General features: G+C 30.8%; 1 protein-coding gene across 1 annotated transcript; it reads left to right on the top strand.

The window, feature by feature from the left end:
- Nucleotides 1–6,965: 6,965 nt before the first annotated feature.
- On the top strand, nt 6,966–16,661 carry LOC135961342 (trichohyalin). Its single transcript, XM_065512838.1, has 7 exons — nt 6,966–7,031; nt 7,092–7,144; nt 9,968–10,144; nt 10,205–10,507; nt 10,581–10,674; nt 16,286–16,414; nt 16,503–16,661. The coding sequence occupies exons 1-7, from the start codon at nt 6,966–6,968 to the stop codon at nt 16,659–16,661; spliced, it is 981 nt and encodes a 326-aa protein (XP_065368910.1).
- The last annotated feature ends 521 nt before the right edge of the window (nt 16,662–17,182 follow it).

Here is a 17,182-nt window from a genome sequence, read left to right as displayed (position 1 = left end):
CACAGGAACCATACAAATTAATACAACGAAATCGCTCTTTACTTTGTTAAACTATATCTCGGTTGATATAATGACCAGGAAATTGGCATTAAGCATAGCCTTTAAGCTTAACCCGATCGGATCATGAATCATATCGTCATACTAGTGTTATTGGAATTATATAAAATCTTCCTAGTCCCTTCTTCTTGAGAAACTTCGGGTTTTAAATTCTGAATGACACGGAATTCGTGAAGTGACTCTCTGCTGATACAATAAACATCTGCACTTATGTGGACGTCTCTAAAAGACAGGATGTGCCTACTTCTTGGAATTTTGGATAAAGGCTCCAAATGGCTATAGCATTTTCCAGGATCTGATATCAGCTATAAAAAGAGCAGCTAATTGACTTAGATATAACATAATATCGTTATATTCGTACATATGCTGACAGAAATGCTGCGATAAAATCTCTGACAGGAGTATTCACAACATGGAGTCTAGTTCGGGACATTGAATGTGATGGCCAGACATTCGACAGTCGTACTGAAATTAGTACGCAAACACAGGGACATAATAGACAAATTGCTGGTTATAGACTTCCTATATGCCATTGCGTTGTCTACGAGTGAGCAAAGTTTATATGATGCTAACAATGAACTCTTACAGATAAGAAGAGGGAGAGAATCTTCCAGCATAATCACAAGAATAACATGGCCTAGGTTAAACCGAATGCATAATTGGGTTGGCTCATAATGACTTCTGCAGGAGTTGTCGCATTAAGGCAGAGATTGGTACTATTTTTCACATTCTCTTTCCGGCAATAGTTCCTTTGGCAGTCTCTCTGAACTATCGGATATGCAGTTGGAAAGCTGACGCCTATATCAGGAATAGTAACTGATTACCTGGATTGATCACATTGTTTGTTTATAATAATTCAAGAGCTTAAAGATCTGTTTGACTTTTATTGATTCATTCGCCAGCAAGGTCTAGGAACAGTTGTTTAGAAATATTTATTGTACCATGTATTGTATAGTATTTTGTCTTCTCTGCATTTATTCGGATAGGAAACTGAGGTATATTTTCTTTTGCATGTCGTCTCTCTTTGTAGCCAAGCAAGCTGTTCGTGTTTTTAGCGAATAATGTCGATATTTTTGTATCTAGTCTAGTTGTCGGCACTCGTAGCCATCAAAATCTTGATCGATTCTTAATCTGTAATCTATACTAATATCAACAATGTTTATAAAATGTATTTGAATTTTGAATGATCACTTGAGTATGAGAAAACTGGCCGTGTTTGCTCACAAAATTCCATGAATTAGGTTACGAATTGCTCCCTCTTCCGCCCTATTCTCCGGATTTAGCCCAGAGAAACTATTTCTTGTTTCCAAACCTGTAGAAATGTCTCGGCGGAATGAGATTTGACTTCAACGATGAAATCATCTCACAACAAATACTTATTTTGATGACCTCGACAAATCTTATTTTTGGAAGTGATAAAAAAAATTGGAGAAACTTTGGACAAAGTACATAGAGCTCAAAGGAGACTATGTTAAAAAATTAAATAGGTTTTTATTCAAAAATCTGCGTTTCATTCGAAAAGTCTATTACTTTTTGACCCACTCTCATTTTTTTCTTCTACTATATTCCAAAAAGTCTGTTGACGTAAAAGTTTTTGCCAAACGGGACCAGATTTTTTAATCCTTGTTTCACTTCAAAAATAATATCAAGCCTCAAGCTCCCAAAATAGTATCAAAAATCCCAAAATAATCCAGGATTTATATAAAAAATTCAAGATTTGTCAATACCGAAAAATCTTATGATTTTTTTCTTCACAAATCTCAAAAAATCTCTTAATTTCGGGATGCGTGTTCTAGGCCTACATAAATTGAACAGAGAAAACTCCATTACAAAGAGAAACGCATTACAAATGGAAACATAGTGACAATAGTGACTAAATTTCTAAAGATAGGTACTAAAAATGTTTAAAGCGACTACACCCTAGACTACTTAGAGACACTTAAGTGATGATCAACTTCATGCTAGATTACATGGGATGAATAAAGAAACCAATTGACTTCTCTCTGCATTACAAAGAGCATATGCGTGTCAAATTACCCAAAAATATACATATAAATTGGAGTCAGTCGAGGAATTACAAATTAATGAAAAAGTGTGTTTAGAAGATAATCCAGATCAGATAAACATAGGAAATATAGAGGCGTATCATTGTATTATTGAGATTTTTCTAAAAATTGAGATGTTAGAATATGTAATTCTTTGTTTGGAGATGCATGCTGTAAGACCGACCCTCAAAGTTATTTTCATGATATTCTTAAAATTATTTTAAAAATTTAAACACATTTTTTTCTGGATTTCAGTTAAAAATATATTTAACGCTTTACTAAGATGAAAATCAATTAAACCATTTAAGATTAAACTGATGATTGCGATTAACTCCCAGAATACATTCAAGTTACTTTTAATCTCAACTAATAATAGAGTTCTATTCAATACACGAGAACGCATAACTAGAAATTATAAATTATAACAGCAGCACACATAAATTAACAATTTCAATCATGTGATTACAACTTCAACAGCATGTTGTATTAGAAAAATTCAAATTCAAACAATAAAGTATTTATTTTTATGGCATTAATTTTATAAAAATATCATAATATTGTTAATTTACGTTGTAAATGTTTAAAAACTAATTCACTACTTTAAGCAAATGTTAAAAATTAATGTAAATTTGACATTAAATGCTTTTAAAATAAAATTAATTTGACGTATAAAATACTTATACGCCTTTTCTATAATAATAAAATGTATAAATATGGTCATGTTTGCGAATAAATATTAAATATCCAGTTTAATCGTTGTGTGTGTTTGCCAAGATTTTCAAATAAAATATTTAAACATGAAATTACATTGGAAATTTAAGAGCTTTACTAAACGAAAAAGAAAATTTAAATGAGCTTGAAGACAAAAGATTTTAAAACGCAAACCAGTTGATGGAAAAACGACTGTCCGTCCATCAGCATTATGGAATGGAGTTGCAAACTGTAGTTGCAAATTATTGTATTTAAGTATTTAAACTTGTTTTTGGTCCCTTTAATCATGTAAATAAATTTCTGGAAATTTACTAATTATTTTGTCTATCCAAGTAGTTATTGGTAACAAAGGAAATTCCTAAGATTTGTATATAGCTCTCGTTGCCTTAAAATAGTTCATAATAAATGAATTATCGTGTTTTACATGCAGCCTTCATAACACGCCTTCCTTGTAACAATAATTAATATAAATTGTTTTAATTTCCACTTCTACTCTGAGCACAAAGTTAAACTCCATTTAATTTGAATAAAATAACCGCATGAAAAATCTACCACTTGGTTGTTTCCCAGCGAGTGCTCCTATGAGCTGAGGAAAATAATTGCCTTTGGCCTCAGGCTTTTGAAACCAAATTGGTTGTTGATGTCTGGCATGTGTTTTGTCACTTAAAAGTAGTTTCAATTATTTATTGAATAATATATTTTCGGAATTTTGGTTTTTATTCACATTGAAAATTTATTAAGTTTCTTAAAATTAATATCTACTTGTACAAATGCTACAAATTAATTTACACATTTTGAAAATTGAATTTAATACAAACAAATTACATACCATATTCAATTCGTGTTCAACATAGAGAAGAAACTGTGTTGCCAAAAATTTAAGTTAGGAGAATATGAACTATATGAATACAATCCCAACAGTTCTGGGTTACTGTCACGAACTAGTTATTGTAGAATTATCTATGTGACTAGATATTTTAACACGTTCGTGGTCTGGCCAGATTTCAGCAGTTCATAATATATATGACCCATTTGCTACCTCGAACTACAGAGCATTACCTTAGCATCATGGATATTTGACATGATAAATTGTCTTTCAAGATCGCTCAGCTTCAATTCGTATGGTATCCAATTTCCATACTTTTGGGTGATTCCTGCTGGTCGCAAACGTTTAGCTGCTTGAGTAGCTCCCAATGTTTTTGCAAGCTCTTGTTGAGTTTGACAACAATCTGTGAGAATAAATGACAGATATGTACGCTTCAAAATGACATATAAGTTTTTAATCCCTTATTTTCTGAATTTTTAAGTCATACGCCCAATATTTACAGACAGTGATTCCAGGAGATTTTTCCAGAAATCCCTACCTACACTTATGAAAAAAATCCCTTTTTCCCTACACCCACTTAAGAAAATATCAAATAGCATAAAAAGGGGAATGACTATATAGTTTGAAAGCGGTGATGATATTAAATATGCCACATTTACGAATTTCTAATGGTACACTTAAACAAATTTTATATTTTTTAATTTTATAATTGGAAAATATATAGTTTTAAATTGCCATTGCAAAAAATCCCTGCAATTCGACAAAAGTAAAAAATCTTTCCCTTCTTCACTACATGCGAAATTTTGGAAAAAAATCCCTACAAAAAGGGAAAATTCCCTAAACTTGGCATCATTGCTTACAGACAATAAAATGAAAATTGACTCCACGCAAGATTACTTGGAATGTATAAAGTAACCAATTGACTTATTTTTGCATTAGAAAGATCACGCACAAATGAACCGAAAATCTATAAATTGGAAGTAATTAGATAGTAGTGAAAAATTCTGTATAAAAGGAATTCATAGACTGCTTGTAAAAATGCTAGGATGATTTATACAGCATTTACTTAATGTTGATCATCCACCTTGGTTCCCAACATTGCTGGTAGATAGTATATACTTATCTGGATATAGCAGATAATATGAAAAACTATGTTTTCGTACTAAGATCCCGACAACTGGAGCAATAATTATTGAGACGAATTCTTCAAGTATATTTACTAATCACCAAATGACCCATTTACATTAACCTTATGGGGTCTATTTTGCGATTGTTCGAACAATCGACTTTTTGCGGAAATATTCTAGCTCCTGTAGTGTATAAGGTGTATGAAAAAATCCTGTTGTATTGGCCACCGCCACTCTCTTAATTTCCCCATTGTTCTAATGAAGTTGTGAATCCTATTCAAATCATCCTTAGAGAGACAGGTCTTATTTACATGTATTTGTTGACTAAATATTCTATATCTAAAACCTGAAATGCCAGATAATGACGGAGAATATGTTAATTTGCCTCCTCTTCTTCCTCGTCATTGTAACTTCTACAAAAGTAATGAATCTAAGCAGAGTTATTACAAAAATATTCATATTAGGCCATATAAAGAGAGAACTTTCTTTGGCAATGAAAAAAGTAAGTGTGAAATTAATTGTTTATCCTTCTTGAGAGGAATGTCAATATCCCAAGAGTATTCATTCAAATCTAGAGTGGGGCCTGTATTCTCAATTACATCTGCTCTGCATACTTGTGCAGGAAGTCTAACCGATGTATATCGCGCAATTTTCTCTAAACACACCCTGCATTCTTGGATAATCTTCGATTTGATATACCATTCGTTTTTGTTCTAAATATGTGAATTAGGGCTATAAAAAAATGTTGGCTCTAGCACCACGCGATTGCAAATGTTATGTTATTTACGATACAAATTTTTTTTAGTGTCAATTTGGCATAAAACAAAAACGATTTTCTAAAGTCAAAACTTTCTCAAATTTTTATTTTTTTTTTACAGTAAAACAACGGATTTTTTCCCGTTACCGCAAATTTTAAATATATTTTCGAGCCAAGTTGTGATATTTATAAAAAAATATTTGCGTTTTTTAGATAAAAAAAAATAAAAAAATTATCTCCAAACTTTACCGCTTTTTGGGTGAACTTTTTTTTAAATAACTTTCAATGGACTATGCTAGGGCCATTTTAATATTTGCAAAAAATGTAATAAAGTTATAGACCTAATGTGGATATCCGTTGAAGCTGAAGTTGTTCCGCGGCTACTTTTATAGCCATAGTCGGCTTGAATTACAACGCTATCATAATCTGGTAGCCTAAGGGCTAGACTCAACTTCAACAGGTCTGAATTGATACCACATCGGATTCTTTCATGTCATTTTGATTGGTCAGTGATTATTTGGATGTCATTCTGAGGAAGGTAAAGGCCATTGTCACATTCGTCATAAAAACTGGATTAAAAACATATTCAGGTGTTTATACCACTTTTCTTTAGCCGGCATTGAGCTTAACAACTTTACTGAAGATAACTTTCAGATATTCGGACATTTAGATGGTCAAAATGCATGAAAAAGGCAAAAAAAAATAAAATTTCAAATCGATATATCTCGATTCGACCCAGCGAATCGTCGGACACGTATAACCTTTTTTTTACCGATCTAACATTTCCCGGTGGGTAGAACCCCGCCGATCACTGACCCAACTATTTGTCGCATAGTGTAATTTTCATTGTTAAGGCCGGTTAACTTATCAAAATTTTAAACATAAGGCTTAATAATGTTTAAATATATTTTTCTTATAAATGTACCGGGATTTACATTTATAAAATCCTGGTATCCTAGTCCTGTTTGAAATCACTAGTTTTTACTGATAAAGGCTTATTTAGTTCTTAAGATCAATGAATTGTTATAGTCGTTACTTCTACTGTCAGAAACCTAAGTGTTGAGAATGTATTAGTAGAAAAAACTATGTGAAAACAAAAACAACACTCGTATGAGTGATTATTTTGAGTAATTTTTTTGTTTGAGTTTTTTTTCTAGTTTCCGCTCTATGTTTCTCTATGGTTTTACTGATATCAAAGTAATCAACAAAGTATAACCCATTAACGAAAATTATATTCAATATAAGCAAAATTTCCAACCAATGTCCTAGATTAAATTCTAACAAGTGTTTTTAAAGCAAAAGTAACCCCTAGAAACAGATTTGCCATAACAACATGTTAAACAAAATTATACGGGGAACCTTGACTTTGATTATTTTAGACAAAAAATAAATTAATATTCTTATTTAGTTTAAAACGCTGTCAGTTCGTTTAACAATAAAATATGGAAATTATAGAATTTTTACAAACCACTGAACAAAAAAATATCAAAAGTTATATTGGAATGAAGGTATAATATTTAATATTTATTTACACATAACAATTATTGACTTAAATTCTAATGTTTAAGGTTAAAGAGAAACTGCAGGAATACGAGGTGGTATTACAAGAACGAAAACAAATGTAAGTAAATAATTATAAAAGTAATTATTTCCTTCAAATCTGCACTGTCTATAAAACATTAAAAAATATATACAATTATGTACTAGGGTTCGTAATCGGGAAAAATGTCCCTTGAAATCCCCGTGAAATTTCTTCTTAAAGTTACAGTTATATTTCTGAATAGATTCGATTTTTTCGATAATAGTTATAGAAAATCAGCATTTAGATTTAAATAGCCGAATTGTAGTCATCACAACTAATATTTTTCAGACACAAAAGAAAAAAATCAGTCATTTAGAGTAAATCATTTAATAATCAATAAATTCTGTTACCACAACCAAAATTATTTTCTCTGCTTGACAACAAGAAAAAAATGTTTACTTAAAATTAGAAAATTTATATTTATAGTAGTTCAACTTAATACAAATTGAAATTCTTATGGTGTTTTCTTTTCTGACACAAAATGTTGCCTATATATTCTCTACAATTTATTAAATGTTACCCATACCCTCATAACGATCACAATAGAACAAAATCATTACCATTTATGCAATTTTCTTTTATGTAGCTTCTAAATATTAAAAAACTATACTTTTTGCTTACATTAAAAGTGGTGCATTTCTAAAGGTAGGGTCACACATGACAAATATTTGCTCAAAAAAGCATAACCACTTTTTTTAGCACAAATTTGTTTGACGTATTTACTCTTTCAAGTGTTTTGTAAGATCAAACAGCATCAAATAAAACAAAACTAAATTTTTTGTTTTGAATCATACTAAGTAAAATAAGTTTTTGAAATAAATAAATGAATACAAATGTATTTTATTTAGTGGTTACGTCTTTTTCGTCAAATATTTGTCATGTGTGACCCTACCTTAACCCTTTGATAAAATTGAGGGTGAAACATGTAGTATATATTCAGGGTTTTAGGGTAACATTATTAGAAACGAACACGACCAAACTACATTTTTTCAGAAAAGAACACAAAGAAGGGTAAAAGGTAGAATAAATGCATCATTTATGCCAGAAAAGAAAACACCATTAGTCTATATAAATAACAATTTAAGTTTTTACTGAAAGAATAATTGACCACGCCAATTTTTTACCAATATATGTATCTAAAATCACAGGTCGCCTGGACCGATTTAACTAATTTTTTTTTAATGTTCGCAATAGTCCGCAAAAGTTTTTACAGAAATAAAAATTATCCACATCCACTAATACGCCCACTTATTAAAGACATCTGCAAAATATATCGATCTGTGATCACTCATATTTCTGAACAAAAATCGATTTTTTATATAAAAACTCAAAATATCTAAATTCGTTAATAACTTGGCCAATAAGCGTTTAATCAAGAAAAGCATCTCGGTGTCTTCCGATCGGGATGAAATTTACACCAAGGTTAGACCTATTGGATAGACACAATTTTTTCCCACTACGAGACCAAAAAGCTCTTAAAGGAATAGACGTAAGCTTTCTTTTGAGCAAAAAAAAAAATTAAAAAAGGGCCCCTTTTGAAAAAAGTTCGATTTTGCCAAAAAAAAAATCAAAAATTGTATATCTTGAGTTACAAAACATTTATTTTGCTATATATCCCACTCGCATCCCACTAAGCGACCAAATAGATCTTAAAGGACTAGACCCATGCTTTCTTTTGAGCAAAAAAAATTTTAAAAAAGGGCCCATTTTGGAAAAAAGTTCGATCTTGAAAAAAAGTGAAAAATTGCATGTTTTGAGTTACAAAACATTTATTTTGAAAGATATCCCACTCGCATCCCACTAAGCCACCAAATAGGTCTGAAAGGAAAATATCCAAGCTTTCTTTTGAGCAAAAAAAAATTAAAAAAGGGTCCATTTTGAAAAAAAAGTCAACAAAGTTTTTGATTTTGTAAAAAAAGTGAAAAATTGCATGTTTTGAGTTACAAAACATTTTTTTGATAGATATCAAACTCGCATCCCACTAAGCGACCAAATAGGTCTTCAAGGAAACAATATAAGCTTTATTTTAAGAAAAAAAAGGCCCATTTTGAAAAAAAAAATAAAAAAGTTTTTGATTTCGGAAAAAAATATTAAAATTTTTTTTATTTTTTTTTACAATATTTTTTTTCGAAAGATTGAAGAAATAGCTATCTAAACTATTTGGAACACATTTTGCTAAGAACAATAGGTAATAAGTTACATTGATAAGAAAAAACACCTATTTGACCAAAATGTCAAAATTTGACCCCCTCTAACTCAGAGAGTTCTGGACCGATCTTGTTGAAAAATTGTGTTTGAATTACTATCCAATAGGTCTAACCTTGGTATTAAAAGTTGGTTCACTTGACGTGAAATCCCCCATATATAAAAACTTAAAATGTACATTGATTTTTGACATCAAACTTAGGTTCTTTGTCTCTTAGTAGCGCTTCTATGTATATTTTATGCTATGGCCTATATGAATAAAAATTATCATTCAACAATACGTTTTTTTTTCTTTTTAACTATTTTTACCCATTTCACACCGCTTCTCACAAATTCACAAATCGAACACAAGCATTTTTTACTTTGGACAGGGTCAACTAGTTCTTAAATAAATTATAGAGATACTTAACATTAAAAGTTCTAAAATATTCATATTTAGATAAGGTAATAATGACAAGAATATAAATTACAATTTATACATTCTGATTTGAAAAAGTTCTTTTTTGATAGGAATTACGCATAGATTTATATTTGAAAAATTTTGCGGATTTTAGGCCTTATTTATACATTTCCCGGGAATGAAGGGATTTTTTAAATTTTAATTTTTTATTTAAAAAAATTTCCAAATATTTATTTTAATCATAGTTTAAATTTCAGATTAGCAGACATTTTAGAATTCGAAAATATGCAATACAATGAAGAACTCATACTGCTGCTAAATGAAAAATTAAATGAACAATTTAGAAAACGTCTTGATTGGCTGAATACAAAACTCATGGAACAGCACAAGGCCGAAGAAGAACTACTTAAGTTAAAAAATCAACAAAGAGAATTGTAAGTTTTCTAAGTACAACCAAAACAATTTAATTATTCTCCTCCCTTTTAAATTTTAAGAGAAAATTGTGAAGAATGGCGTCACATGCAAAGCAAACACTTACTTTTGGACTCTAAGAAGGGACAACTCTATCAAATCGAAGAAAAAAAGTTGAGAATGCAAAAAGAAAAATCTATAGATAAAATGTGGCATGATGTAATGGAGCGTTTAAATCGTGAGAAAGAATATCAGGAGATATATGAAAACAAATTACTCAAAGTAATAGAAGCGGCAAATCAATTAAAAAATCAAGAAATCTGTGATCAGAATAAAAAGCAACAGCTGCTGGAGTCTGAGCAAGATAGAAAAGAATTTCAAGAGGAGTAAGTTAAAAAAATGTGTATTGAAAAATATCAAAAATAATCAAGTACATATTACTAAAAACATTTTTTACAGAAATCAAAAAGCTTTATTTATGGAAGACAAATATCGTAAAGATGAAAAGCGCACAGAAATCTTAAACAAAACTCGTCATGAACAACTACTAAAGGTATGATTACATACATATGTACATATGTTTAAATTCCAAATATTATTACACAATCATGAAAATTTTACGGAAATCGAAAACGTTAGAATTCAAAATTTTAAATATGTATTTATTTAAATATGTACTGCAAAATATTGTTACGAAATTGCATTATCAATTCGAATTTAATGGTCTGTAACGGCTGCTTGCAACATTCATCATGTTTATAAACATTTCCATCAGCAGAAACATCCACTTATCGATAATGTTGATAACACGCTGTTAACATTGTGTGTATAACTTTATTGCTTTTCGTGTTAAGCCTAGTACTATGTTCATATTTGCGAAAAATCATGGTTTTTTCATGCGAAAAATTTGATATGCAGCTTGACAGCTCGCTGTTGCTTTTAATTTCGTACGAAAGAAGTGCTGCGTATGTTATTTCGTGTGGAAAAATAAGGTTGCCAGATGTATTTCACATGTTTGCGAAATTATTTCGCATATATTTCATTCCAAATATTTTATATGTAGTTTGACAGCATTTCGCACGAAATTTTGAACAGAGTACCTAGCTTTATAGACAATGACTTCCTGGAACAACATTCTCCGTACACAATGAGCAAACAGTCAAACAGATTGTGTATCTGGGTTCGGCATAATCCAGATTTTCAAATGTTTTGGTTCAAACGTCATAACCAGGTCTGTGCAGACTAGGGTTTTTAATTTCCCGACCTTTTTTGATTCTCGGGAATAGGGAAATTTTTTTCTACGTTCCCGGGTACCCGGCTATTCCCGAAATATATAATGATACTGTAAATTAGGAATATTATAGCCAAATTTCATATACAAACTTGGTGTTATAATTATAAAATATCAGAGTTTCGAATTAATGAATAAAATTTGAGCTTAATTCACTAAACTCTTAATCCATAATTAAAGAATGTCAGCCTTTCATTCCATAAATCCATTTCTAATATTTAATTTTTAGATTCATTCCAAAACCCTTGTTTAAACTGAATTAATTTTAAAGTTAATTAATATCAAAATTCATTCAAACTTAGAATGATTAAATTGTTGTTAAATTTACATTTTACAATATTAATTGAAAAAATGGTCTTAAACCTTTTTGTACTAGATTTTAATTGAAGAAAAATGTAATCATTTAATAAATTTTTGAAGTTATTTTGTTATGGATTTGAAGAAGAAATTTAAAGAAATTAGAATGATTCAAATAAATGCTATAAATAATGAATTCTCTTTTCAAATTATCATACGAAAAACCCCAAATAAATATTAATAATAATAAGCGGTCTATTATTGCCAAGATATAAGCAAAAAACTGTAAAAAACTTTTCACTGTTTTTTGGTGAAAAAAATAGTGTTCTAACTTGTTTTCTAAGTATTTTCGTCAGTTTTTAATTCCCGGGATTCCCGACTAAAAATCCCGGGAATCCGGTAGTGAAAAATTGGCAAAATTCCCGGGAAATTTGTACCGGGAATTCCCGGGATAAAAACCCTAGTGCAGACCTATGAATAATTTGTTCGTTAAGCAAAATGAAAAACGAAACTGTACATATAGAAGCTCCTTTCTATGTATGTATAATGTAAGGGGTTTCACACATTAATAATGCATGTACATAATTGTGGTTCCATTGCATCTATTGCAAAAAGCCGTTTAATTTACAGCATTCACATGCCAGGTATTCGTTCCTTGAATGCCAAACAAACAAATTTTCACATAATTTTAGGAGGCCTGAATATGTATTTCCATGCAAATCCCATATAGGTCTGCACAGACCTGGTTATATCGTTTAGCGCCAAAAAACCCCTATACCTCCGAGGGTTAAAAGCTCTACGTTATCAGTGTGGAAATAGAACATTCGAGTTTTTTCCGTTAGATTATTCATGATACTTCTAGAAGATGGCGCAGACTCTTGGCTTATATATGATGACGTCAAGTAAGTCGTCTATCCAAGTGACTGTTTATGTTATTTAGTATGATAGGTCACCCCTTCTGAGAGTAAATGTGATGTGTTTACTTTTGAGTTCATTTACTCGTATTCTCGAGTTATTCAACCATATCTCCATGAGTCTGAGATAATTGGCCAATTCCGTAGATGCTGTATGGGAGCTATGTAGTGCCGTATCATCAGCGAATGTCGATATGGGAAGTCTATATATCAAATAAAGTGTTGGTCCGAGAACACTTCCCTGTGGAACACTAGCTTTAATTTCATAATTTCCTGTTACACAATAGCAATATTTGATATGTATGACTCCAGCAATCCATGCGCACTTGGTGGCAGTACCATACCTTGTCGAAGGCCTGGGCGATTTCCAAAAAGATAGCACAGTAGTATTTTTTATTTTCAAAAGATTTTCTTATCTCTCCAGTCAATCGATTAATTTGCTTAATAGTTCCATGTTCTTCACGAAAACCAAATTGATGAACTAGTAGTACCTAGTAGTCGTCCAACTCTCGATGTATCTTCAATTTCTTCAATTCTCTTCTAAACAAATGGCTCTCTTCAGTCTTCTAGTAGCGATGTACAGCCTCTGCTTTGCAGCAGATGATCTATTTTGTTGCCATTCTCTTCTAAGTTTTCTCTTTTCGAAAAGTTCTATATATAAATTGGAAATAAACAATTTTGGCTTTGTAGAGATCTCGATCTTTGAATGATCCAGAGCCGAAGTAATTAATGACGTGAAGTCATTGACGCATTCGTTTATCTCTCCGTCTACATTTCTGGATATGGCGAAGTCTATAAGGACAGGAATCTTTCTAGGATCAGTAGGCCAGTATGTTGGTTGACCAGGGGGTGCGACAACAGGCTATTAGACCTCATGAAATATATCTCTGAAGTTTCATTAAAATCCGCAAAGAATGCCAAATATCCAAACATTCCTGCTGTCTTAAGCCTATTGGTCTAATTTTATAAAACGAAACGACAAACGTTAAAAAAAATTTGTATGGAAAATATTCAAGTTTCAAACCCTTTTCCCAGTATTCTTCATACAAATTGCTTACGCTTCTGAACGCTTCTGAACGCTTCGTTTTACAAAATGAGGCCCTAAATCTAAATGTCTCTCAAATATTCAAAAAAAAGTTCGATTCTCCGATTTCAGTATAATCATCTTGTTTGTTAATCAAATTATTATATTAAAACTGACCAAGCGTATAGAAATGTTATCGAAATTATTGCCAAAAATTGTGATTTTCCCGAAATCACAATCATCGGACATTAATTGCATTTTATGGTCTCATAATCGTCCATCAGAGCGATTAATTCGATAAACTATAGATCGTTTTCGCAGTACATTTACTCTTAACGATAATACGCATCCCGAAAGACGCCGTACAGTGCGCACAGAACAAGGGATTAGTGGTGTTAAACGTAGTATTGATGATGATGCTTTCAAACTATTTCTCTATTGGAAGACATTAGTATGGCAGACATGTGGTTTCAGCAGGATGGCACCTACATAAATATATATATTGAGAGAAACATTTGGCGAACCAATAACGAATTTATAATATCTCGAATATTTTCAACCGATTTTTTACGAGTTTCTAAAATTCAATTTGTGTCAAATTGGACAATTTAAACTCAAGACACATCCGCTTTAAAGTTATTAAATTTCAAAGGTTTTGTTTAGTATTCTTAAAAATGGAGTGGAGTTACCATATAATGGCAACGGAATCATTAAAAAAATGCAAAAATCATCTGAAAAACAAGTAAGAGTAAGAGGCCGTGCCGAATCTTAAATACCCTCCACCTAAATATGATGGTATACAACTGAAATAATATAACAATTGTTAGAAATACTAGTTTACGCAGAAGATATTTTATTTCAAAGGTACAAAAAATTGTATTTAATTCAGCAATTTATAATTTAAATTCCTATTAGAACGTATGAAATTTAACAATTTATATACATAATAATTAGTTAATACGTTTGGATCAACATTTTTCCATGTTAACCTCAAGTGAAGAAACATAGTATAAAAAAGGGTATACAAATATATTTGGTCAAATTTCAAAATATTTGGTTGTGGGACTTATATGGGAGCTATGACATATTATGATTTGATTGTCATAAAATATTCTAACGTGATTTTTATGGACTTATATGGGTGCTGTGGCCAATTATGTACCGATATTCACAAAATTCAGTATTATGATTTTTGAATACAAATTACAAATATATGGAAGCTATGACCTATTATGGTCTTAAGTATTTGAGGGCTATTTTTATAGAATTTCATATAAACAACGCTATTAACAAAAGTGGACCTTATATGAAAGCTATGCCGAATTATGGACCAATATTTAAAAAATCTTGTAGCACGATTCTTGTATACAAATTCTGATCGGTGTAAACATATGGTTCAGTACAGATTTTTTTGGATATTTGTGCAGGTTAATGTGTTTTCCTGAAGTGGTTCTTATATGGAGGCTATGACCAATAATGGGCCTACCATCATAAAATTTGGTACATCGTTTTTTGTATATATTAAATATATTAGATATTCAAAAAATTCAGAAGTATGATTACTGGATACAAATTACTGATCTGTGCGTTATTTCATTTTGATATCGATAATAAATATTTTTTTAAATATTTTTTAAGTTTAATATCTTTTTCGGAAACGGACCTTATAGGGGAGCTATGACCAATTATCGGCCAATCTACATACAATTTAGTACATTGATTTCTAGAATTTAGTACAGTGATTTCTATATATATGGGTATTATTTTTGTCGAATTTTAGCATGATAAAGATATTTATAAGAGATTTATGAGTACTTAACTGATTTTCGGAAGTGGACCTTATATGGGAGCTATGGTCAAATATGGACCTATATTCACAAAATCCTGTAGTATGATCTCTAAGTACAAATTATGGTTCTATGTAAAATTTTGTTTTGATATTGATATTTTTGAGATATTTATGTAGGTTAATGTGTTTTTTGGAAGTGGTCCTTATATGGCAGCTATAACCAATTATCGGCCGATCTTCATAGAATTAGGTACAGCGATTTTGATATATATGGGGACTATTTATGACGAATTTCTACTTAATAGCGATATTTATAAGACATTTATGCTTATTTAAGGGATTTTCGGAAATGAACTTTATATGGGGGCTACGGTCAAATATGGGCCGATCCACAAAAAATTTGTTGTTGTAATTTTTTTAAGCACGAAACTTATTTTTCTTGTATTTTGTGTGGATACTGCAATTCTGTAGGCATTTATAGACCATATAACCATATTTCGGGAAGATATTTGTATGGGGGCTAGGAGAAATCATGGACCGATTCTTATAATTTTCGCCAGAGTTAGTCCCTTTAGTTAGTCCCAAACAACGAAAACTATGTTAAAATTATCAAGTTTTTTTTTAGGTTGCTTCACATTTTGGTTCATAACTCTGATTCCACTGAACCGATTTTGCTGATTTTCAATACCAAACTGCTTAGGAGAACAATAAACAGTTTTTTTGCAAGTGAATATTTCTCAATGTTACACACGGAATGACAAACTTATATATACCCTCATTCACCACTTATGGTGGTGGAGGGTATAATAATAATCAAGTCAATATTTAATATTGTATATTTTTTTACAGTCTCAAATTGCAGCAAACTTTGAAAGAAAATGTTTGGAAACTCAATTGTCTTTTAAGGAAACACGCTTGCAAACGGAGCGCGAGGATCAGCTTATTTTATTGGAATTACAGCAAGCTGAAAGCGCAAAGGTATTTTTTTTAACATTTGTCGTTTAATCTTACAAAATGAGGCCCATAAAAATTATGGCTAATTCAATTAAAATATTTTTATTTTTAGATCCGCAACAAAGAGTGGCACAAATATTATTTGAAAAATTGCCGTAAAGAGCAACAACAAAAATTAAAAGAAAAACATGATTTTGAAAAAATGTATTTAAATACTGGCTGTATTTTGCAACAAAGTCCAAAGAAACCGTATGGTAAAAATGCACGTTAAGTTCTTTTAATAAATCAAAATTTTATCGAAACGTTTTGAAAAGTACCACAGTGGTTTAGAAATTTTTTTTGTTGGAAATAATTCGGTATCTTGGGAACTATTGGGGATATTGTTACGAAATTTGCAAAATCTGTTACACCAAGTCAGTATAACTTTTTCTAGGGAAGCGATAACTGTTAGCAAGTTTTTTTTATTTTATTTAGAATTTTATCGACAATATAGCTGATATTTTAAAAATAAATTTCGACACTCCGTAGGAATGCGATATCTAAAAAACCATAAAAAGATCGAGCAAAATTAAAAAAATAAATCAATAAACCTGAATATCTCTTCAACTAATAGAGGCAATCTACACTTGTAAGCGTATTTTTTGTAGATCTTCTCAAGGACTATTTAAAATTTCTTCTCATTCGGAAAATAAATGGATTTTGGCGATTTTTTTAAAAAAAATTATACCCGAGGTGACCAACTTTGAGGGACTACGCTAAGAAGCTGGACAAACTTAAACTCGAAAACACCTC

Source organism: Calliphora vicina, chromosome 5, assembly GCF_958450345.1.
Source record: "Calliphora vicina chromosome 5, idCalVici1.1, whole genome shotgun sequence".
Lineage (NCBI taxonomy): Eukaryota > Metazoa > Arthropoda > Insecta > Diptera > Calliphoridae > Calliphora > Calliphora vicina.
Note: the sequence above shows the minus strand (reverse complement) of the source record. Positions and strands in the feature narration are given on the sequence as shown.

Coding starts and splice junctions, on each gene's coding strand:
- LOC135961342 (XM_065512838.1), top strand. CDS start 6,966: ATGGAAATTATAGAATTTTTACAAACCACTGAACAAAAAAATATCAAA. Junction 7,145..9,967: donor TTACAAGAACGAAAACAAAT/GTAAGTAAATAA, acceptor TTTAAATTTCAG/ATTAGCAGACATTTTAGAAT. Junction 10,675..16,285: donor GTCATGAACAACTACTAAAG/GTATGATTACAT, acceptor ATTTTTTTACAG/TCTCAAATTGCAGCAAACTT.